Here is a 23,253-nt window from a genome sequence, read left to right on the forward strand (position 1 = left end):
ATAATAATGGAAAGAAATGTAAGCTGCAAGGCAAACGTCGGTTAGCAGCTGGCACTGCGAGGAAGGATGCTCTATGGCGCTGGGCGGGGTGTTGTAACGTCGATGGGGCTGTGATGTCACTCGACGTAAATGGAAGTCGCGATGGAAGGAGCGCCCAAGCACCTGCATACTCCAGCGTCAACGAACTATGTGTTAGTCTTGATGAGGACGTCGCGATGAACCACGAGCATCCGGCACTTCCGACATGTGTACATGCTGATCATTGATTGCGGCATTGGTTAATATGAAAATATTGTGCTTTTTCTCGATCTCCTTCTAAATGGAAGATCAGATCCCTTGCTAAACATGACCTCAATGTGCACTACAGGGTCTGACAAGGATGATCTAGACACCCCTTCGACCGCCAACCAGCTTCATACCTTCCCGCATAGCATCCGTCAGTCTGCTCATGACCAGCTCTTTGATGCCCTTCTTCTCCGGCTTCGGCATGAAGCCCAGCTCGATCAGATAACTGACGTACACACCTACAGTGTCCTCCGTCACCGCACCGCCCTTGCTCCAATCCTCGCCTGTCCATGCTTGATCTTTCTTCAATGCTTCCGCCGCATTTTTGTCGTCGAGTTCAGGTGCCTTGGTATCAGCAGGCAGGTCTCCAGTAACAAAATGGTACAGCGGTAGGAGAGCGTTCTCCTCTTTCGTACCAGAGCGGTCAGACACATAGGCTTCCATGTTTTGCTTCCACTCTGGGTAGGTGACAAGAGGAGCATTGTATCCAAAGTTCTCAAGGGCTCCCAAGAACTCGTTGAAGGTGATACGGGGGTGTGATGTGATTTGCGCGACTCCTAGGGGCGCGATGGGCGGGTTGAACGAGGATGCCACAACAACGCGAGCAACATGAGTCACAGGAACCATGTTGATGGTGTTTGTGATGTCGGGTCGTGATTTGAGTTGGATGCAACCCTTGAGTATACGCACGAGGAAGTCGTCGGTGTTGGTGGTGCCGTACTCTGGGTCTCCCAAGACATAGCCGGGACGAATGACGCAGCCACTCAACCCTTTTTGACCAGCCTGTCGTGTGAGGTACTCAGCTGCCCATTTAGATTGACCGTAACCAGTGCCCAAGCCTTTGCGAGCACCTTCCAGGTCGTCTTCTTCAGGAACGCCTGTCCCACCACTGGCCAGACTCTTCTCGGACAACTTGACAAAGTAGTCCGTGTCAAGCACTGATGTCGAGCTGACAAGACCGAAGTTCTTGGGCTTGCCCGCAGCACACATTGAGAGAGCGGTCATGGTGGAGATGACGTTAGGTCCGCGAAGACGTGAGTATGGCAATACCCAGTGTACCAATGCGCCATTGTGGATGACAACATCGACAGAGTCTACAAGCTTGTTCCAAGTATTCGGTTCAAGGCCAAAGTTCTCCTTTTCTAGATCGCCCACGAGAGGCTCCAGGCGTGATTCCCAGCTATCTTCCCAGATGCCATATGCAGAGCAGGTTTGCCTGACACGGCCGAGTGCAGCATCAATGTCTTTTGCACGGACGAGTACTGTAACCTTTCCGGGCCTCGATAGGACGTCTCGTAGAATGTAAGCACCCAAGAAGCCTGTCGCGCCAGTGAGGAAAGTATGTACTTCTTCCTTGGGATTCAGCGGCTCTTTAGTCTTGAACTCGGTCAGTTGGTTAGCGAGTTCTCTGGCATCGGCAGAGTAGGCCTCGTCTTCTGGATCCTCATCAATGGCTTCTGCAGTGTCCAGACGCAGACCAATAGGGTCCATAGCCTGGTCAATGTTTGCCGAGAAGCCGCGCAACGTTGGGTACTGAAAGATTGTGGTCATTGGTACATCAATGTCTCTCCATTCTTGCCGGATCTTAAAGAGCAGTTGCTGAGCGATGATACTGTGGCCTCCGAGGTCGAAGAAGGAATCACTTCCGCTGATTCCGTCGGCTGTCACACCGCGGTCGCCCAGAAGCTCAGCCCAGATACCGGCCATGGTCTTCTCAGTTGGCGTCAAGGCTGCACCCAACTGTGAAGGTCGCCTTGCACCTGCCGCTGCTAGATGCGCTGGTTCTGGGAAGGGCAGTGCCGGTCGATCAATCTTGCCGTTCGGGTTGAGCGGGAATCGAATGAGTGGGACGATGATTGACGGAACGGCATATGCAGGGAGCTTCTTCTTCAGATGCTCTCGCACATCGTCTCTCAGATACTTGAAGCGCTTCAATAAAGTGACCATGCTGGTGTCATCGACGGAATCACTGTCTTTCGCACCGCGCTCCTCGAGCCAGTCGTACCAACGCTTCATCTCAGGAACGATGTAGCCTATTATGTTAGCAGACATTTGAGTTGGGATAAAGTTCAAACTTACTGACTAGTGTTGGCTCCTCATAGGCATCACGCTTCAACAGTGTGACGTTCTCACGCACCAAAGGATGAGCAGAGAGATGCGAGTCGATCTCACCAAGCTCGATACGGAAGCCGCGAATCTTGACTTGCGAGTCGACTCGGCCTGTGCAGTGTACGTTACCATCCTCAGAGTAATGGCCCAGGTCTCCAGAGCGGTAGAGTCTGTCGCGTGGACCTTTGTAGAACTCTCGCCATGGCTCAGCGGCTCCTTGGCTTTCCACCTTTTTATTGTCTTCATCTACCCACTTCTGTTGGTCCACAAACCAGTTGTCGACGAATTTGGTAGCAGTCAAGTCGGGCAGACCCAGGTATTCCTCGGCCAGACCACCGGCCCGCACGTATATCTCACCACTCTCACCGGGCTTGCAAACCTTTGTGCGATCTTCGCGGTCGACTACCAAAAGCTGAACGTTGTTCATGCCACGACCAGCCGGGATGACTTCACCGATGGTATCAAGGAACTCGGGCGCTTCGGAGCAGCTCGGTAGCTCGTAGTAACTGACAGCTCTTTGTGTCTCTGTGGTTCCGTACATGTTGACAATGCGTACGTTGGGTGCCAAGTTCTGCAGCCTCCTGCAATCGCGCTTGATTAGCAGGTCGCCTACGAAGAAGGAGTGATGCAGGCTTGGAAAGACAGCTGAAGCGCCTCCGACAAGAATCTGACCCATGGCGGGTGTCAGATGTGTGACTGTCGCGCCATATTTGCGCATCCACTCGGCGAGCTTCTCATGCTGTATGTCCTCTTTGCTGGGTACTAGTAGTTGTGCACCGAGGAAAAGTGGTGTGAAGATGTCTCGCTGGATAGGGTCGTGGGCGATGCCAGAGAGCATGGTGAACTTGTCGTTTTCAGACAGTCCGAATGTCTCTGCCATCCATGGAAAGTAGTGTGTTAGCGAAAAGTGCCGGCCCTTGACACCCTTGGGCTTTCCTTCTGATCCTGATGTGAAGGAAAGTGTGGGTGTTGAGTCTGGACCGACCAGCACTCCTGGCAACTCGGCCTTGAGCTTCTGTTGTTCCTCCAACACGTCCTTTCCGTCCTTGGAGCCTCCCACGAGGGTTCCATCGTCCTTGAGCTCGAGCGCGGGGACTTCTGTCCGCAGTTGTAGATTGTCCTTGACGTAGTCCCTCACTTGCTCTGAGATGGGGCCGGCTTCACGGATGGCCTTGTCGATGACTACGAGTGCGCGTGGTTGGGAGACTTCGAGATAGATGCATTGGCGGTCTGGGGGGTATCTAATGATGTCAGTAGGTCACTAGCTGTTTGATAAGCTAGACTCACAGCGGGTCTAGTACTGAGAAGGTCGCTCCTGCCGCCAGAACAGCCATAATGGCGACCACTAGGTCCACGCCACGATGGGCGAAGATCATGACTACCTCCCCTCTCTGCACGCCATTTTGCACCAGATGATGGGCTAGTACCGAGGTAGCCTCGAATATGTGCTTGTATGTGAAGTTGCGCTCGGGTGTCTTGCTGGTAGCCGTCTCTACCACGCATGGCCGCTCGGGATGCTTGCGAGCATTGCCTGCGAAGATCTCGTGGATGGGTCCCTTGAAATCAGACCAGTGGAGGTCCGCAGTCGGATCCGGGATGCTTCCCTTAGTAAGTGAAGCCATTGTCGCGCGTACCTGTTCCTGCATGTTCAAGGAAATATATGGTGGGGTCGCGTTGTAAGTGTGCGCATGCGCGTAGATGGTTCGCGGATGTCAATTGGGATGTGACTGAATGCAAGAAGGTATGAGATCAAGGCTTGGAGTGATGATTGTTTTCACAGCCTTTGAAATTGAAGAACGGAAGGAGATTTTGGAGTCATGGACACCACAGTAAGAGAAGAGGTATGACGCATCCCGTCAAAATGCTCGACTCAGGCGACATCGGCCAGGGCGACCCCCACCACCGAAGGCTCGAAACGCGTGGGATGTCTGGGTCTGGGGCGCATCATCAGCCCTGCGCTAGCCTTGCACCTCGCCCTCGCCAAACTGGAAACGTTCCCTTAGCACGACGCGTCACCCGGCGTGTCAACTGGTGCGACTATCTGCAACCTCTGCGTCTTTTTGTGCCTTTTCGTCGCTCGTTACGTTTGCTTCAAAGCTCGTCCGTATCGCCTAGCGGAGCTGAGTTCGCGCCGCATTGCCTTCAATCAGCAACATCAGGCCCACCACGGATACCGGCTCCAGTAGCCTGAAAGCGCCCATGTCGCCAGAATTGCCATAGTCTGCCTTGTATTCACCTCACTTCTACATCCGATTGTGCCATGCCGACTCAGCATACCTTCATGGGCCGGCCCATCGCGCTGCAGATGCCCCCGAGGAGGTTCCAGGTCATCATCATCCTTCTGCTCTTCGTCATAGTAAACTTTACCTTTTACGGAACTCCAACACGCGACAGTATCCCGACCTATGACGAAGTCGCCGATGCGGTCAAACACCCGCAAGCTCACCTGCCTGACCTGGGCGAGCTGCCAGCTGTGCCCAAACCCTTCGGACCATCAGCACACAAGCCACCGGTTCAGGCAAACAGTACCACGGCCAGTGCTTACGGCGCTATAGAGTGGCTCAGCGATTTCAAATGGCGCAACCCTTTCTCCTCCCGCGTAACTCTCGACGAGAACACCGCCCTCCTACCACCGCTACGCGAACGACCGCCGATTTACACATACTACGACGTACCGAAGAAGCAGGACAAGGAAGTGTCTGCGGCAGAACAACGGCTGATACTGGCATGGCGACGGGCATGGTGGGCGCAGGGCTTCAAGCCTGTCGTACTGTCGCGGGCTGAGGCTATGCACCACCCACAATACCAGCTGTTCCAGCGCATGAAGCTAGATCCGAAGATCGAGTTTGAGGTCATGCGCTGGCTGGCCTGGGGGCACATGGGTGGCGGCGTTCTTGTCAATTGGCTCGCACTGCCCATGGCCGAGTACGAGAACCCGATGCTCAGCTTTCTGCGACGAAACGAATACGCCAAGCTGTCGAGGGTCCAGACCTTGGATAACGCCATCTTCTTTGGAGATCGCATGATGGTCGATGACGCGATCAAGAAGGTCATGGGCAACGAGCTGCTCAAGAATGTCACCGCGAGCAAGGATAAGCTGTTGAAGCTCGCCAAAAAAGAGGGTGGACCGATTGTCAACCTCCTGGACACGAAGGACATGAACTCAGACAGCAAGGCTGACGGAATTGCATCCTACAACATGGCTACGATTTCCAGCAAGTACAAGACGGTTGCTGACAAGTTTACCAACACGACACAAGCCGAGGCCCTCGACTTGCTCGCGAACCTAGTCAACTCGCATCTCCATCTGACCTGGCAAGAGCAGCATCCGGAAGGTGTGGTAATCGTCAAGCCTGCGCCGGAGCACACGACTGCCCTTTTACGCGAAACAACGGACATTGCGCGTAACCTTACTCAATGTCCGATTACCCCAATGCCCAAGTCATGCCCGCCGAACCGACCAAAGTGCAAACCATGCGATGCCAACAAAGGAATGAAGCTTCAGCTGTTCCCAGAATTTGTGAATACGACCAAGTTCTTCACAATCGGAACCGTTCCCCATCCATATACGCTTACCTCGTTACACTACACGCGCGACATGATAGACAAGAACTTCCTCCGCAACAGCGCAGCACGCGACCTGTGGATTAAGAAGCTGACCGATAAATCTATTCCAGACGATCACACCGAAGAATACCGCGTACTCAAGTTCAAGGAGCTCGTAGCAGCAGCTCCGGCCCATACCCTGTGGCTCACAGCTGAACGCATCACCCAAGACGATCTGGACTGGATCTTCGGCTTCGGTCTACCCCAGAATGCGTCTGCGAATGCCGAGCCCAGTTCGCCCAGCAAGGAGTCCGAGCTCATCGTCTTCCCCCGTCCCGAACCCCCCAAGCCCATCGAGGGTATCGACATACCCGACGAAAAGTGGATCGAGAAAGAAGAAGAGCGCTTGAAGAAGGCACGCGAGGCCATCAAGAGCAAGGACAGGAACATGAAGCTGGTAGTCGAAGCCGTGGAGCAGTGGAACCTGGCAGACACGGAAGCCTGGAGGTTTTCGCGTGCCTACTCAGCGAGAAGACGCCAAGAGCGGAAGAAGTGGGAAGAGGAAGAGGCCAAGTTCTCGGGAAGTGAGAAGAAGGCTGGTGTTAGACCTGGAGAGGGCGGTGGAAGATGGACTGATCGGAGTTGATGCAATTAGCGATTTGGGTTGTTCTATAGGAGTATTCATTGGCGTTCTTGGGGTATGTTCAATACTAGCGTGTACAGCTTAGAGCTAGTGTCTGGTTAGAACGTGAGACTGGCTGGACCATGTCTGTTACGACAGCAGAGCTAGGATGAGTCGACATCGACAGCGGCTGTGCCCAGGTGGGATGTTGCAAAAAGAGGTGGAGGTTCGCTTGCAGGATCAAAAAAAGATGGGCAAAAAGAAGATCAAAAACATACAACAGCGGGGATTCGCTAGTGGTCACCCACCTAACTACTAATCCGCCGGTACACTGCTTGTATATGGCTGAGCGGACGGGAAGCCTAATTCTCAGTGTCCTATGGTCGTATGTATTAGACCTCTGGCATCTTGACATATATAACCTGAATTAGACGTCGCGTTGCTTTGAAACGAAGAGACGACGATGTCTACAAGCAGGATCATGCAGGTCTACTGAAAAAGGCAGGGTGATTACGGTCAACAGAGAGGGATTGCAACACACTTAAGTCCAAGCATTACGATTGCTCTAAATGATTGTTATCATTTCTTCCTTCATCTTGGCTAAAAGTTTAGAGACGCTGGCATTGCTACTATGACGAGAAGATATTCCCACCCGCTCAAATCTCAAAGAATCTGCCGATACAGCGCGCAGCAGCAAAATAGCAAAATACCTCCTCGTCTCTTTCTCAAAACTTGCTTCCGTCTCCCCTTTGCCGAGGAAAACACAGGAGACACCGCGGGATAACTCCTGCTGGGACAACGGAACATCTAAAACAAACGTATAGCCATCATCAGCTGTACATCCGAAGGTACTGTAAAGGTGCCTATTGGCATACGTCGAGCTGTCAAGATCGTCAAGTTGGAGAAGTAAGTTGTGTAAAACTTTTCCCCGCACTGTCAGACTTCCCGAAAGCACCCGACCAAACGAATCGCCACTGCTTAGATGGTCGACGGCCACCCCTTCTATCGAAGCATCAAACTGGTTGTTGGCAAGCGGCTCAATCGAAACTGGCCCTTCGATAGCCGCCCAGCTCCATGAAGGAGCTCTCGGTGTTTGCGGCCTCCTCCACTGCATGCCTGGAAGGTGTTCTTGTAGGCATTCTTCTACACTCCGTAACAGCGACGCTTCCAGGTCTCTTCTCCACATGCCGGCAAGGTAATCGTCCACGCATCGGTGAACCTCGCTCAATATCCGAGAAAATCTCCGCGCTACTCTGGAGAGTGCAACCAATCTTTCGGTGTCTTTGTACCTTTCCTCTGGCCGGCTGTTGATTTGACGCTTTGTGAAAGCCGCTACCAACGAATTCCACTTGCTGTACAACTCATCTTTACTTAATCGTTTAGCTATTGCCGTACTTCTAATCATGCGAAATGAATCGTCGTCATTTTCGTGGAAGGCGTATGGAATCCCGCTTTCGTAGTGCCGAACCTCGTTGCATTCCCAGACCATCTCTGAGGATGTAAAGTGAATGACTCGATTGGCGAAGATCATTTCTGAGAGAGACCACGCCCGTCTGTTCAAGGGCTCGTCTAAGGATAATGGCGAGGGGCAGAGAGTGCCTTCCCGACGTTGCAGAGACTCTGTCCGATCTTTTGCCGGGCTTATCGATGACCAATCTTCCCGAGTTCGCGACATCTCCGAATATTTTCCCAGAAATCCCTTCTCTAGGCCATCCGCATTATCCGCTGCAAGCACGAGCCTAGCATTGCTGTATATATCTGCCATCTTGGGATGTTCTCTCTCCCACTCCTCCTCATCGCCCTGAACTATGCAAAGTGCATCTATCCACAAGTATGTATTGTTTAACAGTCGACTAAAAGTGACAGCATCTCGAAGAGTCTTCGGCATATCTGAGTAGGATATTCGTAACTTGTGGTTTTCGATGTTTGACTGGGGTTTCGGTTGACCTCTTCTCCCTCTACTGTTGGCGCCGAAGGACATCATGTCGGCGACTCTTTGTTTTCCCCAACAATAGCTCAGCGCAAAGTAGTGTCCATTTTGACCGTCTGTTTCGAGGAGAAACGGATCATCGCGGCTGAGGACATCTATGACCCGCAAAGGGAGTTTTGGCGGCGATGACTGTTTGCATAGAGGGTGGTCCGCCGAGCATTGTGTCAACCATGTGGATACAAATTTCGACATCGCTCAACCATGATCAAAACGGGTGAGGTATTGTCGGCGTTGCAAGACTTGGTGCTTAAGAGGGTTGTCATCGTTTGTGCGATGGCGAATGACATTACACAAGCACCGAGTGACCTCGCAAGACTAGACCAAGTCAGGCTAAAGAGGTAACAGACTTCTTTCGGCAACGGTTGATCAGCCTGGCATATGATGATGCGGACAAATGAGTGGAACCTAGAAGCCACGCATGAGACTAGGGCGGAATTGCAGGTGCGCTGACGTGCCCCCAGCCCCCACCATCTGCCAACCAAAATCCATCCCAGCCCAACACACAAGTTTTCGTGTGCTTACTCGCAATCAACAAAAAGTTCTCAGGCTGTCTTGTGCGTTCTGCGTGGCTTGCTTGGCGCAGATTACCCGACGTTCTGTCCCTGCTTGCCTGCTCTACTGTATCCTGCGCTCCCGCGGTCTTTTCTGCAGGCTCAAGCCTTGTCACTAATGTTTAGTGCGACAGCGTTCTTGTACTCGTTCTTCGAATTGAGATCATCGCATCTCACCTGGGCCGTTTGTAATATCTGGCCTCTGTAGTCACCCCGAATCCCGAACGACTAAGCTACAGAGAAGGAGCATTGAGAGTATGGAGGCCAGCACAGTATGCAGCTTATCCACAGATTGATATCGCCTGCTTCAGCTGGCCGGTTCGCACATGCGATGTGCAGGAAGGCTGAAACTTGTGCGGACATGGCTACAAGCAATTGGCGCGATGTGCAGCTACCACTATCAGTCATAAAAGCGCTGTCGGCACCTTGACAATCAATTGTTTGGTTTGCCTTGACCTTGGTGGTTTCCCAAATGTGAAGCTTTCACTAACGCATTTCCATACGTCCCAACGCAGCCGAAACCGTGGGAATACAACCGTGGACACTCCGAAACTTCCGCACTCTCGTCTTTGTCGATTGGACAGTAGCTGAGCTTTCACAATGGCCGCGCTCAAGAACCCATGAATGTTCGACGTCACGTCTCTTATGATTCTTCTCGGCGAAAACGAGGAGAATGCGTTCCGATCCGCAAGAGACACTCATCTCGAGACATTGGTTGCAGCTCCTGTCGCCGGAATCCTAAGCTATCTGAAGTTCTACGATGGTGTGCCCGGGACCTCACGTCCAATCTACCTGTCCCCTTACGGATGCAAATCGGCACCTCTTCGAAACCTGAAACTAGAGAATGCAATCAGAAAACACAGGATGCTTGAGAATGGAAAATACAACACATGGGAGATCCAAAGTCGCCAAAAGCATAGGAAACTCGACATGTTCCGTTTTCTCTGGCTCGTCTTCACTTGGCTATGGTTGGGTTGTTTGCTAGTTGTTTGGCGTATTGCACCTTTTGGAGTCCTGCCCGGTGGGACTTGGGTTGGGGTTACGAACATTATCGTCCTTTCTGGATGGTCAGTCATCGTCCGAACTATCGAACTCGCTATGATCAACTTCCGCGAAGAAGAGCGGAAGAAAAAAGCAAGAGATGTTGGTGATGATGCTGCCATCTTTCTAGGAGAAGATAATTCAGCATTTGTCATCAGGGGATCTCGCTGGGAAATCAAGAGTTGGACTACCGTCAACAGACTGGACTTCAGTAGCGGAACAAGTTATGGAATTCCGAACAGATTGATTCAGCATTTCATAAGGATCGGCACAATATTCGTGCTTTTACTTGTCTTTGTTACTGTCCCGAATGGTTCCACGACCGATCAGCTCATCTTTATCCTTTTGAACATATTAAGCCAAGCCAACGTATTCTTTGGACTTGAGCTCAACGCCATATGCTGCATGCGAGAGTTGAAGGGGAAGCCGCCCAATCCAAACACAGCTGTGGCGCCTACGAACCGGCCTCCAATACTGTCTAATAACCGGACACAAATATATGGAAACCTTCTCCGTTACTTCAATCCCTTGGGGGTGGATAGTGAGTGGGTGAAGAAGACTGGCATCTTGCCGCAGACGAAAGTCTGGAATATATGGGCGATGAAAGTTGTGCATACCACGGGGGATCCGAAAGTCCTTTACAAGGACATAAGCACCGCGCAAGCCGGGTAACTAACAATACTCTTTCTCATGACTTCTACATGCTAACATATACAGTCAAACTCACCGGACCATGACCGTGTAATCGTTATCCTACGCATCTCATGAGCTATAACTTACAAGAGGCCTTTACGCACCTTTCGAATTCTTTCGTGGAATGAAAAAAGAAAATCAAGCAAAGTCTCCACTGCCTAGGCCATGTGCATTCTCTTGGCGGTAGACAGTGAAGCAGTACGTGCACTGGTTTGGCTCCTACGAGCGAAGATAATCTGCAGCATGGTAAGTTCACGAAGTACCTAGGTACAAAGTCGGTTATCGACACGATTTGACATGGCTCCAGCAAGGTCTATCAAGAACGGTCTGCGTTGGGAACCACTCAACCCTGCGCGGCGATTAATTCATCAAGAGCTATCGTAGCCTCGATCGTAGCATCTACGGCCTTTTGGTCCGAAAGTCTTCCAGATTGCCTGAAGTTTTGAACCCGGCCCCTCCAGAATCGCAGTCGTGTGACATCCACTGCATTGGTACCCCTTTCAGCCTCCCATAGACTGCCAGGAATGTAACTGTGATTGGTGGAAGGAGACCCTGCAGCCATCACTTGTTTGCCCGCAATCACCAACCAAGCCGCCGCTGCGCGAACTGCAAAATGAGCTAAGATTGTAAACGCATAATCGACACAACTGCGCAGCTGAGATGCTTGTGGCGGATCTTGTCGTGCTATCAGTGCGGAGAATGTGTTGACGTTGGTGTACATGTCTTCGGATTCACAAAATGAGAGCTGGTCATTGTCGTGTTCATTGCCAGAGACCTGGCGGAACTGAAAAGACTCGCTACGCAGATCGTCCCCACCTGAATCCAAGAAATGCAATATCTGCCTTTGATGGCGAAGTCGGCAATGCTGAGACGTAGATCTTAAAGCGCCGGTGTTGAGGCGTCCATGTTCCGTGTTCGCCGAGGGCCAGGTCTCTCAGATTACCCCGCCGTAGCCCTGCATTACCTAGGTGGCGACTGTCTCAGGTAGCAGCCTAGAAAGAACACCGACTCGAGTTCTTCATTTCCACTATGAATCATCAAACTTGATCCATCCATTCAATCGATCATCATCCACGACCTTGGTTTACGTCAACCAAACGGCCCGACTTGGACCACACCTGGGAACGACCGGAGGCGCAGCAACATCTAACGAGCAGCAGCCAAAAGTATTAGCCTTGACACGCTATATGCCATAGTATTGACAGTTGGATCACAAGCGAGGCCTGGAGCGCTCTTGCAACGATGCTTTGTCACAAGTGTCGCAGCATACACTTCAAACCCTATGAAGTCTGTCCAACCGAACTGCGGGAAGCGGCGAGAAAGTCACCACTCCCGTCACTATACTATTTACATTCCCAAGACGATGCTTGTCTAGCACAGACTGCGAACTCAGGCTGTGCTTTCTGTAAGACTATCGAGCTCCGTATCTCGATGGATAGGGGAGTGCAGGGTGAGACGTGCGTTGCTGGCGATCAGATCGTCCTTGCGATCTATGTCCATGACAACAGCCCGAAGTTTGGCACTATATACTTCGGATGTCTTATAATGTACAGTCGCAAATGCAAGTGGACCTTCCAATGTGAGAAGAATCTGCCAGGTAAGAATCTCTGACTATCCTTCGCAAATCCTAACTGACATATTGTTGTCCGCAGTCACCTTCCAGAAGTCCTTAATGGCGCTAGCTCGCCTAGATCCTGCGACTACCGATAGTAACGCTGAAGATGACACATACTCGTACTGGAAGGATTCTTCGACACTTTCGGAAGCAAACATGGAACTTGCGTCAACCTGGTCTAGTTCATGCTTGAATCAGCATTCTCGCTGCGGTATTGACACAAATTATACCGCCCCTACGCGCCTCATTCACGTTAAGGGACCACAAGATCTTGCCTTGGAGGTCAGTGGGGGTAGGATCCTTCCGTATCTTACCCTAAGCTACAAATGGGGCGACTCGAAGAAATATCGCACTCTAGCTGAGAATATCGCCGATCATGGCAAGAAGATTCCATTTGAAGCCCTTCCGAAGACTTTTCAGGATGCTGTGTGTGTTACACGTCGCCTTGGCTTCGAATACCTGTGGATAGATGCACTTTGTATCATACATGACTCCCCCCAAGACTTGCTAAAAGAGATCAGCGAAATGGGAAGCATCTATCAAGCTTCAAAGATAACACTGTTTGCAGAAGCAGGGGATGATGCCGATGCTGGACTGTCCGTTTCACGAGATCCTCGCTCGTCGAAACCCTGCATATTGGATTTCAGAGCGACTCTCGATAGCCATACGGTGGAAGCGTCGAGATACGCTTGTTACAACCCGTTCAGCGAGCTCGAGTTCCCACCCGCGCCAGCGTCTATATATCAAAGAGGATGGGTTTTGCAAGAGGAGGTTCTGGCACAACGACTTCTCAAGTTCGGGGCTCGTCAAATCAAATGGGAATGCCGACATGGCGCTTTTTGGGAGAGTTTGCCTGATGAAGATGACCGCAGCGCTACGTTGAACTCCACACACTCTGAACTACGTTCGTGGATGTACGACCGTCAGGTTCCTAAGGATCTGGACGGGCGGGAAGGAAGAGAAATGTTCATGCGCTGGGGCGAACTTGTTGAGAACTACTGTAAGCGCTCGCTCACCTACGTGAACGATGTTCTACCAGCGATTGCCGGTATTGCGAGTGTCTTTTCGAGGCACAATCAACTTTCATACATCAACGGGATCTGGAAAGAAGAATTCCCTCTGGGACTACTTTGGAATGTGGATGATGGTCACGAAACAGATGCATCACATCGAGCTCGTCCGAAAGTTGTTGATATAACGGACGCTCCCTCCTGGACCTGGCTATCAAAGTGGGGTGAGCCCATTGAATTTCAGCATGAGCAGCTGTCACGTGAACTTCGCACAGTGATGATCGATCAATTGGACCATCCTCATGATAACATCGATGACACAAATCGCAGTCGAGACCGAACACCTTCGGATCAATTCATCAATCTTCAAGCAGTAGATGCGAGACCACTCCCACTTCGAGGTTATCTCATTAAGGGAGATGTACAGCTGGGTAGTTGGTCACCTAGGTTACCGACTGCATGGGGACGCTGTGTTACTACGCATGACACCCGGGAAAATATAGGGCTTTTCTTTCCCGATTCAGATCCATTCAAAGAGCCAATACTTGAGATCACATGTTGTCTCTGTATCTTGAGTGAAACTGTTGGGGTAGGCTTCTTTACGTATTGGTGGTTAGCTCTGGCATCTACATCTCGACCTGACGTCTACAGACGAGTCGGTATGGGCCGGGGCACGAATGATGACAAAACTCAGGGCTTGCGATCTTTATGGGAAGCTGAGGGCAAAGCGACGTTCACTTTGGTGTGAGATAAACAAGAAATGCACGATTACTTTTTCCAACGTACGAGGGGCGCAGGTGGCGTGGCCTCGCCCTGCGCCTATCCTCGGCCTCCAACTCGCAGACCAATCCATCTCTTGATTGTGATGCACGGTGAAACAAGTAGAGGTTAGTACTTTCGCAAACTTGAATATACTCTGCAAGGGCTCATTCCTACGTCAGCACTCTTAGAGCCGACAGGATCTGACCCCCATGCCTTTCAGGCGTCCACGGGTTCCCGCAGTCCTGCGATCCTACATAGCCTGCGCGCATCTCACGCTTATTCTCTGCCAACAATCGCTCGCGCAACACAGAACGAGCGAACATGGCGACACAAGAAGAGAGCCAGATGAACGACTGTAAAGAATTCTTGCAGAAGTTTGAAAGATGGGCAGATCCGACCTGGGGCTTCTTCGTTTACGGCACCTATACGCGCCCACAAGGCCAGGAAGTCTCAAACGAAGATACAGATAAGGAAGACAGAGCAGGTCAGTGGAAAAGAATGCAGCCTATCGAGTGCAAATATTGATGAACAATAGATGCGACCGATGATGATGCGCACTTCCAAGCAGTGATCCGCAAAGTCTACGCCCACGCAACAGATAACCTGCGTTACAGCAACCCCGCGCCATACAACCAAAAGATTATAGACATCTTACGTCTCGATCCTGCTGCTTATATGCCTGGCGCGTCGCTCGACGTCGTCTGCAGGCATTTCCGCCAACATTATGCTCAAAAAGTCTTCCCAGAGACAATGGGTGAACCTGGGCCTCCTGCAATACAGGACGACATTCCCGATGAGGAGAAACTCGGTCCAAAGTGGGCCTGGTGTATAGTCATCGATGATGAAGCTCTTGAGAGTCTGGAGAACGGCCCCGAACCCATAGGAGATGCGCCGCCAGAAGGCGTAAGTTCTCTTAAACTGGCATACAATGCCAAGGAGGCGTTTGTAAAATTGCTAGATGGGATGAAGACGACGATGGAGGGGCCTGAAGTGATCGCTGCAGGTGGTCGTCCAGGTGGTGAAGGACCTCAAACAGTGTGGAATGGATGGCTCAAGTTCTCGCCTGTGGATCTTATGGGTGTCTGGATTCAGGCGGAGAGCAACGGTATCATGGATCAGTTTCACGGAGAGGATAAACTCTTTGACTGGTAGTCATCGAGGGTGATGTGCTACATATGCGATGACAGTTTGGGTACATACACTTGGCACTCCAATCGATCAAATCAGATCCTCTAGGCAACCATCCTTCCTTCAAGGATAGCCGATATAACCGAACTCACCTAGATCATCCTGATAGAGTCATGTGAAAACTAACACAACCCTCACAATGGCGCACCAGATATCACTAACTTCGGTAGGAGATGATCCAATGAGCGCCTATCGGTGGCGATGCTGACTTTTTGAAGGGCCACAAACTGCGTTCAGATGTAACAACGCTGACACGCCCTTACACCTTCCTAGTAGCCGTTACACCAAAATCATCCACCATCATGAGCTACAGGCCAACTTCAAGTCCTTCACGCCCCTTCATCCAGCTGCATACACAGCTCACGCCTGCTCAAATCCAACTCATCCAGTCCCACGAAGATTTCGGCGAAGTACGCGTCCCAGTCAGCGAACTCAATCTCGCAAGTTTCCTCCGCAACCAGATCGATCTTGAGACTCCATCAGAAGACGCGCAGATGGTATCAAAGCTCGTCGCGAGACTGCGAGATGCAAAGGCTGCCGATAATGACGACAGTGACGGTGGCGATGGCGTTTTGGTCCACATCCTAAGCTTTACAGTCCTTGGTGATCAGAGCGGGGAGCTGGTTCCAGAAGGCCGCATGTTACTCTGGAAGTGGGCTAAACCTCAAAGCCAGTATCGGAAGATAGGCTCCTGGGGCCATAGCTTGACACAAGTCCTAGTCGATGCCGAGTGGAATACTGGTAAAGACGTGACGTTGTATGTGAAGGCTGTTGAAGAGGAGGAGTATGAGAGGGTGCTGAAAGGCGAGATGAAGACTTAAGCAGAGCTCACTTGAGATGAGACCGAGTAGCGTAAGGTATCTGGATATGAGACACCTGGATGTTGAGACAGGAGGATGGAGCGACCGTGCTTTCTCAGACAGCTCATTCTGGGAATGCGCCATCCCTGATTAGTGTTAGACATACCACGTGTCGAAGGAACGTTCCTTCCGTCACTCATATCTAATGCGGAGGTGAACTTTAACGCCATGCATGCAACACTAATACAAGCGTTGTCTATGAGCCTTTAATCAATAAAGACCTCATATGTACATCCGAAACCATCTAAGCGTGTTCAAAAACGTAAACAAAAGCACATCCCTCGTCATCTCTCCAAACCAGACCCAATTACCCACCTCACGAACCACTACTACGCTTCCGCAGCAGCGGCATCGACGGCATCTTCGTCAACCGCCTAACCTTCGCCAACGCCTTCGGACTAGGGCTCAGGCTCGCCGTTGGTGTCTTATCCTTCATCGCGTTCTTGGAATCCGCAAGGACCACACCCGTACCAGACTTGTGTGGCACGAGAAAAGAGTCGAACGTCGTCTCAGGGTTAGCGCGGAACAGTACTTCTTGGTTCAGAGGGCTGCGTACATGGTTCGAAGAGCTAGACGAGGACGGGCCTGATGGGCTTGCTAGAGGCGAGATACGTCGGGTGTTGTATGCGCTTGTACGAGGGCTGGACGGCTGGTAGAAGTAGTCTCCGTTGCTGACTGCACGAGTGTGTGAGTAGCGACGGTTGCGTGGCTCTTCGTACTCCTCAGGCTGTGTTGTTGGTGTTGACCGAGGTAGTGGAGGTGGCAGTATAGAAGAGCGAAGGTCGTATGTCGACTGAGAAGACTGCCAAAATTGCGTGCGACCATGTTCTTCATCCTTCGTATCGTCAGTTGTTTTCCTAATCCGAGGTATATGCAATTTATTACGCACCTGCTCCTTCGTCTTGGCTACAGCGGGCTGGCTTTGCTGCATCTTGTGCTCAATCTCTGCGAGCGCGAACATCTTCTCTTCCAAGGGCATGGCCTGGGGTATCAAGCCCCTGCGATCCCCATGGTGAGTGAAAAGGCGCTCGTCCGACCACTCTTGGAGGTTGTGGTTCTTCTCGCCTTGTGCGAGCGCTTCCAGGTCCTCTACAGACAGCGCCTGAGCGTAGTAGCGTGGTTTCGGCGCGGGTTGCTCCCATGAGTAGAGCGACATAGAGTCACTTGAGTAACGATGCGCGCTCGAGTCTTTAAGGCGGTATCGAGGTTGCGGGCTGGTGCTTGTAGAGGAATTTGGTGTGTTGTTAGTCACGGAAGGCGTCAAAAAGTCGGTGTCGAGTGGACCAAAATGCTCTTGCAAGGAAGAAGTGAAAACAGGTACTGCCACTGGTTGCTCAAACGGCTCACTCAAATTTGCAGCGACATTGTACGAAGTAGAGTCCTCTGTGCACCCTGGGATTGTGTGTGTCAAAGGTTCCCGCGGGATCGCATCGAAAGAGAAATCCGAGGCCGCATCAGAGTCGTCCACTACGCGCGGACAGTTTTCATCGCCAATTTCATCATCATATGCCTTCATCTTCCCTTTCGCAGACGCTATAGGCGGTGGGTAGTCCATAAGCGCGGTTCACACTCGTTTCGAGACTTGCAAGGTGAAAAGAAGATATTTGTATATTGCAAAAGCTCCTCCAAAATGGGTACGTGTGATGGGTTGGAGATGCGTGCAATATTGAGCTCGCAATGATGAAGACGCCTTTCTTGGAGCAAAAGATACCTGCTTTTATGCGCATGGGCAAAAATCAGTGTGAAAACCCATCGTCTGTACGATGCGCTTCTAGGGTAGAGGAGCCTCCATCATTCACAATGAATGATACGTTGATGAGTGAACAGAGCAAGACGCCCAGAGAGCCTTGTGCGAGGCACCGGCCCATCATTCACTGCCATCTCCCTAGCTCCTCTGATCTCATGCTTGGCCTTCTGCCTTCGCTTTTCTTCATGCGTCTTTCTCTTCTCTTCCTCAGGTGTTCACTGCCTCCTCACGGATGTATAACTAGCTGACATACAGCTCACTCCCGGCATTTGCCTTCTCTTCGTGCGATGCGTCAGCCGTGAGAGTATCGACGTGGCTTCGGAATGACATCGTGTGTCAGATGTCTTAGTTGTGCGTCGCCATTTGGCGTACGGAAAGAAAGAATAGAGTGCGCCTTTGACTCAGACTGCGGTCTGGTCCTGGGTTGGGCTAGGCGTACGGATGTTGGTAATTTTGCGTCCTGTTGTCCATCGCATTGTTCATATGTAAGCCCAGTAGAAAAAGCTGAAGAGCATGGTAGCGGCGCCCATGTATGCGGATGGAAGAGGTGTGTGCCGAGTTCCGAGAGAGGTGGGGTCGAATACGGGTCTACGGTCATCGTTAGCTCACGTTCCTGACTTGGCGTAACTTCTGAATATGGCAAGAATATCATCGGTACGCAATCTGCCGGCATATGACAGGCCGCTTGGTTAGAGAGGGTGTAGACTTACTGCTTCAGGTGCAGACCCATGTCGTCGATGGCATCGCACTTTTGCCACTCAGTCTCGGGAATAGCTTCCATGGCCACTTCATTTTTGTCGTTGAAGCTTAATCGCTGCCCTTCGCTCGCGCCAAATGAGTGCCAGTCCGGGCTCTGTAGCTCTGAACCTTTGGAGACTAGATACTCTGCAGCGTGGGTGTTTGGGTCATAGCTTCGTATGAATGATGCCCAGTACGCCTGTACAAAGACACCAGCCGCTGAAGTGGCATTGTTCCAGATTGGCAGGAGTTCGCCAACGTGTGATGCAGTTCCAACATTCCATCTGTACTGCCAAGTCGGGTTCGTGTTATTGAGAGCGTACGTATCAGTAATGTTGAGACTAGGACAGTTATAGCGGATATAACCATAGACATCGGCGGTCAATGATCTCCAGCGAGCGTCGCCAGTGGTTCCAATGTTGCCATTCCAAAGCTGACGAATCGTGTCCCATTTTATACCGGGGTATTGATCAACTAGGAAGTCTTGAGCTCGAGGTTGAGACATGATACTCTTGGCCACAAAGTTGATCCCGTCGTTTGTGGCGGTACCGAAGATAGTAGGCACGTTGACGAAGTGGCCAGCCTTCAATTCGTTGAAGGTGAAGTCTTTGATGAAATCGTAGTCCAATGTCGGGTTCCAGAAGTAAAGCGGTGGGTTCTTGCCACCTGGGAAAGGCTTCAGGAGAGTACGTACAGCATCCTGGAAGATGACCGCATCCAAGCTGGCCATGCAATTGAGATCCGCGCATCCAGTTTGGTGTAGTAGCTCATCATACTGCCATTGGCTATTCTCTACGTCTCGCATGGATGGAAAGGCGGGAGATTCGGCGACAGCAGCATGGAAGAGGCCATCGTCTCGACCACCGTATGCAGTGAGTTGGAAGACCACTGAACCCCCGCCAGCACTTGCGCCTCCAATGGTAACGTGCCCTGGATCGCCTCCGAACTGTTGAATGTGCTTCTGAACCCATTCGAGTGCCTTCCTCTGATCTTTCAATCCGTTGTTCAAACTCAAGCTCTGGTTTGCAACGATCTCTTTGCTAGCCAGGAATCCATAAGGCCCTACTCGATAGTTGAAATTGACCACAACCATGCCGTCGTCGCCGGCATCAATCAAGTCTGCACCGTTGTAATTCGCATTGCCGTTCATGTTGAAGCCGCCGCCTTGGATGAAGACATAAACCGGTAACTTGCTTTTGTTGGTAGCTCTTTCTGGTGCAAAGACGTTGACGAACAGGCAGTCTTCTGAGTGTTTCTCTCCAAACTCGGCTGTCAGGCTGCTCTTGGTGCCGATACATAGGGGTCCAAACTAAACTGCTGTTAGCGTGGTGTCCACAAACCGTGAAAACGCTGTGTACCTTTGTAGCGTCAACAACATTGCGCTCATCTTCGGGATCTTGAGGTGCAGCGAATCGAAGTCCATCTGAACGGATTGGCCTGCGGGCATACCGCATACCAGCCCATCGTATGACACCATTGCCGATATATTTCCCACGGTATTGCGCGTATCCAAGGTCGATGGTCTCCTTCAATGCGAGGGCGTGCTGAAAGAAAAGCGCTGCACAAAGCAGCAAACGAAACATTGTCGACAGCTGTGTGAGAAAGCGAGGAAAGAAAGGCAGCCGCAAAGTATCTTGACAATCTGTATCGTGTTCGGCCGCGCTGCCCCCTGGTTGTCGCCGAAGGGTCGTTCCGATACGAGCTATGCTATAGTGCGGCAGGGCTATGGTAGATCGTTGTTCTAGGGGAACGAGATAGGAAAACAAAGGAAACTTGACAATTGCATCATAGTTTCATAGCGGGAACTGACGTGCGAAGGTACACTATTTCCGAGGCGTTAGCATTCACGGGTGGCGTCTGTTGGCACTGTGTGAGTACATACCGTGGGAACAATCAGTGACATTAGCATCGTGCTGCTAGCAAACGTAAGCTTGAGGGCTGAGTCGGTGGTGGGACAACTCAGGTCCACGTCACAGAAGGGCGGACTCCGCGGGTATAAAAGAGCCCGGGCGACTTTGTTGTTGGTCTTACCTAGGTACCTATCGCTGCATTGCTCAACACGTACCGCCGCCAGCCACAGCATCAAGCCAGGGTAATTCGAAATCCAGACCATTCGCATGCATGAAGATGCGACAGACACGGTGACTGGGTAGCCCTAGGCCTATGGAAGTGGATAGTGCTGACCAGGGTGATTTACCGACAGGTCGTAGCGCGCGCTGACGGTGTAATTACACCGAGACCATTGCTGCACGACTCCAGGGCTGTGTTTCGTTGGACACTGAGGCCCGCGGAACGCAATCCGGATTGAGGACAGCGATAGGGGCAGTTGGGGAGATGCAGCATGATGGCTAGCGCTGGACGGGACGGCAGATGAAGACTGACGACAACAATGAGATCAGATCTACGATAGAAGAGCGGCTGGCGGGCGGCCAGCGTTGATGATCAGAAAGCCATGTGGGACCTGCAGCTAAATCCATGATGCGAAAGCTTGATCACTCCAAGGATGATAAGCGACATCCTTGCCGGCTTCCCCCCAAAGGGCAGGATCGGCCCTGCCACGCCCGTCCAGCACGGCTGAAACCTGGGCACAGGAATGAAACCACCATGGCCTTGCACAACACACCCGCCCTCACGCAATTTTGTGGAAACATTCATGTTCTGCGATCCAAGGTTTTCGGTCATAGCTTGGCCTCATCATAGCAAGCAATGATGCTGCGCAAGCTCATGTGGGAATACTTGGCTTCCTCGCGATGCCCGAATGGCGTTCAAAAGCCACGTCGAGACGTGCTTGGCTGATCCTATTGCAACTTTTGTGAATGCCTAGGTACGCCCCGCTGCATCGTCAGCTGTCATCTCAAGTGTACTGTGTGTTGTTCAAGCACTCGCCTGGCTGGAAACCTGCTCGTCCTAAACACATGGTGCTCCTCAGGGACCAAGTGCGTCATTAGGGTTCATTCCAACGGTCGTGCATCAATAAATTCCATCCACGGTTCAGCCACAGAGAACCAAGCAGCAACTCTTCAATTTCGGAAACCGAAAGTCTACCGAGCACGGATGAACCCCGCATCAAAGCACCAGAGCGTTGTTAGATTCGGTGATCCGGGGAGTACACTGCCGCGGAACTCCAAGCTATCCGAACGCCATGCAAGCCACCAAGCCAGAGTTCGAGAACTTCCACCACTCTTACACCTCACCATGTATATTTGAGCTTTCTTCTACAGCACACAAAGGACATTTGGCACATGTTCCGCAATTGCAAGATACCGAGGTCGGAGCTTACATCAGGATATCGTACTAGGCAGCTATAATCTATGCCATTCTTCCGATGTCGCTTCTTATATGTACGGACCGCAGACTATGTGCAGTGTAGTTGAATATGAATGCTTTGGGAAAGGTGTCTCCCATATAATGGCATGTATACTGTTCGCCCTTTCGGAATGATAGTAGATGCATCGGCATGCACTCAGTCACTCATGACAGATGTCCGCTCATTGACTACTGATTCATATAACGCCTAACTATTCTGAATAGGCGCAGGTACGGGTTCTCACATGTCTGCAATTCAATAGTCATCAGATCTGGAGGACGACTAGATACATGCACTATGGTATTCCTCTTTACATGAATTCCATCTCTCTACGATGGCATGAACATAACTGAGCGTCTTGTTCACGTTCTCTAGCATATACATATCCACATCATCCATATCCCCTTCACCTAGAGCTCAACTTCTTTCATCTATCTTCCTCCCCTCGCACCCCCTCAAAAATCAGTAACCCTCCCATTATAACTCCAATCCCCCGTCTTCCCGGTACTCCCCCACCTAAGCGGTTCATTCTTCGGACCGCCCACCTCCCCCGTCTTGGGATTCACATCGCCCTCAAACTCCGGCGGCGCCCCTCTCCTCATATTAGGATGGAACTCCTCTCCCTTCTTAATCTGCTTGCCATTCTCGAATCTGATCTCCGGTCCTTCACTACTAGCACTATCAGGCGACTGGTTTATCTGGGGTCGAGACGCCGAGGCTGGAGACGCGGGTGTAGGAGACGAGTCGGGTGACTGGTTGATGCGCATGCGGATGTTGGGGGTGGAGGTGGGTGTTTCGATGTCCTTTGGGGTGCTGAAGGCGCCGGTGCTTTGCTTTTGGAGCTTTTCGAAGATTTCTTGGTCTTCTTTTGGGAGGCGTGGTGGTGCTGGGCCTGAGCCAAAAGGTGCTTGCGCGTGTCGGGTGGAGATGCTGAAGGTGCGGCGGGAGAGTTGGCGCGGGAGACGGGCGATGGTGCGCATTGTGGCGGCCATGACGGGTGTTGTACAGGTAATCGAGCTGCTGAGAGATACGTGGTTTGCACAAGGTATGTTGCGTGGAAAGTGAAAGTTGTTTGTGAGTCGAAGGCGAAGACGACTTTCTTGACCGTCGATCTGGGCCGCGGTTCGTACGGAGCCAATCGGAGCCTTGCAGTGGCAACGGAGGTCGCATTTTCGTAGATCGTGGACAG

General features: G+C 51.6%; 7 protein-coding genes across 7 annotated transcripts; 3 read left to right on the top strand and 4 right to left on the bottom strand.

Annotated features, from left to right (window-relative positions):
* Positions 1-384: 384 nt before the first annotated feature.
* On the bottom strand, positions 385-4,016 carry J4E83_003929 (putative NRPS-like protein biosynthetic cluster; the record flags this gene model as incomplete). Its single annotated transcript, XM_049330861.1, has 3 exons — positions 385-2,318; positions 2,365-3,635; positions 3,682-4,016. 3 exons carry the CDS (start codon positions 4,014-4,016, stop codon positions 385-387), a joined length of 3,540 nt encoding a protein of 1,179 aa, XP_049190278.1.
* A 638-nt stretch (positions 4,017-4,654) lies between these two features.
* J4E83_003930 (uncharacterized protein) lies at positions 4,655-6,586 on the top strand (the record flags this gene model as incomplete). Its single annotated transcript, XM_049330862.1, has 1 exon — positions 4,655-6,586. One exon carries the CDS (start codon positions 4,655-4,657, stop codon positions 6,584-6,586), a length of 1,932 nt encoding a protein of 643 aa, XP_049190279.1.
* Positions 6,587-14,569: 7,983 nt separating this feature from the next.
* Positions 14,570-15,376, top strand: J4E83_003931 (uncharacterized protein; the record flags this gene model as incomplete). Its single annotated transcript, XM_049330863.1, has 2 exons — positions 14,570-14,708; positions 14,760-15,376. 2 exons carry the CDS (start codon positions 14,570-14,572, stop codon positions 15,374-15,376), a joined length of 756 nt encoding a protein of 251 aa, XP_049190280.1.
* A 338-nt stretch (positions 15,377-15,714) lies between these two features.
* J4E83_003932 (uncharacterized protein) lies at positions 15,715-16,233 on the top strand (the record flags this gene model as incomplete). Its single annotated transcript, XM_049330864.1, has 1 exon — positions 15,715-16,233. One exon carries the CDS (start codon positions 15,715-15,717, stop codon positions 16,231-16,233), a length of 519 nt encoding a protein of 172 aa, XP_049190281.1.
* A 355-nt stretch (positions 16,234-16,588) lies between these two features.
* Positions 16,589-17,428, bottom strand: J4E83_003933 (uncharacterized protein; the record flags this gene model as incomplete). Its single annotated transcript, XM_049330865.1, has 1 exon — positions 16,589-17,428. The coding sequence occupies one exon, from the start codon at positions 17,426-17,428 to the stop codon at positions 16,589-16,591; it is 840 nt and encodes a 279-aa protein (XP_049190282.1).
* A 1,297-nt stretch (positions 17,429-18,725) lies between these two features.
* Positions 18,726-20,340, bottom strand: J4E83_003934 (uncharacterized protein; the record flags this gene model as incomplete). Its single annotated transcript, XM_049330866.1, has 2 exons — positions 18,726-20,066; positions 20,116-20,340. The coding sequence occupies 2 exons, from the start codon at positions 20,338-20,340 to the stop codon at positions 18,726-18,728; spliced, it is 1,566 nt and encodes a 521-aa protein (XP_049190283.1).
* A 2,179-nt stretch (positions 20,341-22,519) lies between these two features.
* Positions 22,520-23,056, bottom strand: J4E83_003935 (uncharacterized protein; the record flags this gene model as incomplete). Its single annotated transcript, XM_049330867.1, has 1 exon — positions 22,520-23,056. The coding sequence occupies one exon, from the start codon at positions 23,054-23,056 to the stop codon at positions 22,520-22,522; it is 537 nt and encodes a 178-aa protein (XP_049190284.1).
* Between the last annotated feature and the right edge of the window lie 197 nt (positions 23,057-23,253).

The sequence above is a fragment of the Alternaria metachromatica genome, assembly GCF_023757995.1.
Source record: "Alternaria metachromatica strain BMP 0045 chromosome Unknown scaffold_6, whole genome shotgun sequence".
In the NCBI taxonomy this organism is placed as follows: domain Eukaryota; kingdom Fungi; phylum Ascomycota; class Dothideomycetes; order Pleosporales; family Pleosporaceae; genus Alternaria; species Alternaria metachromatica.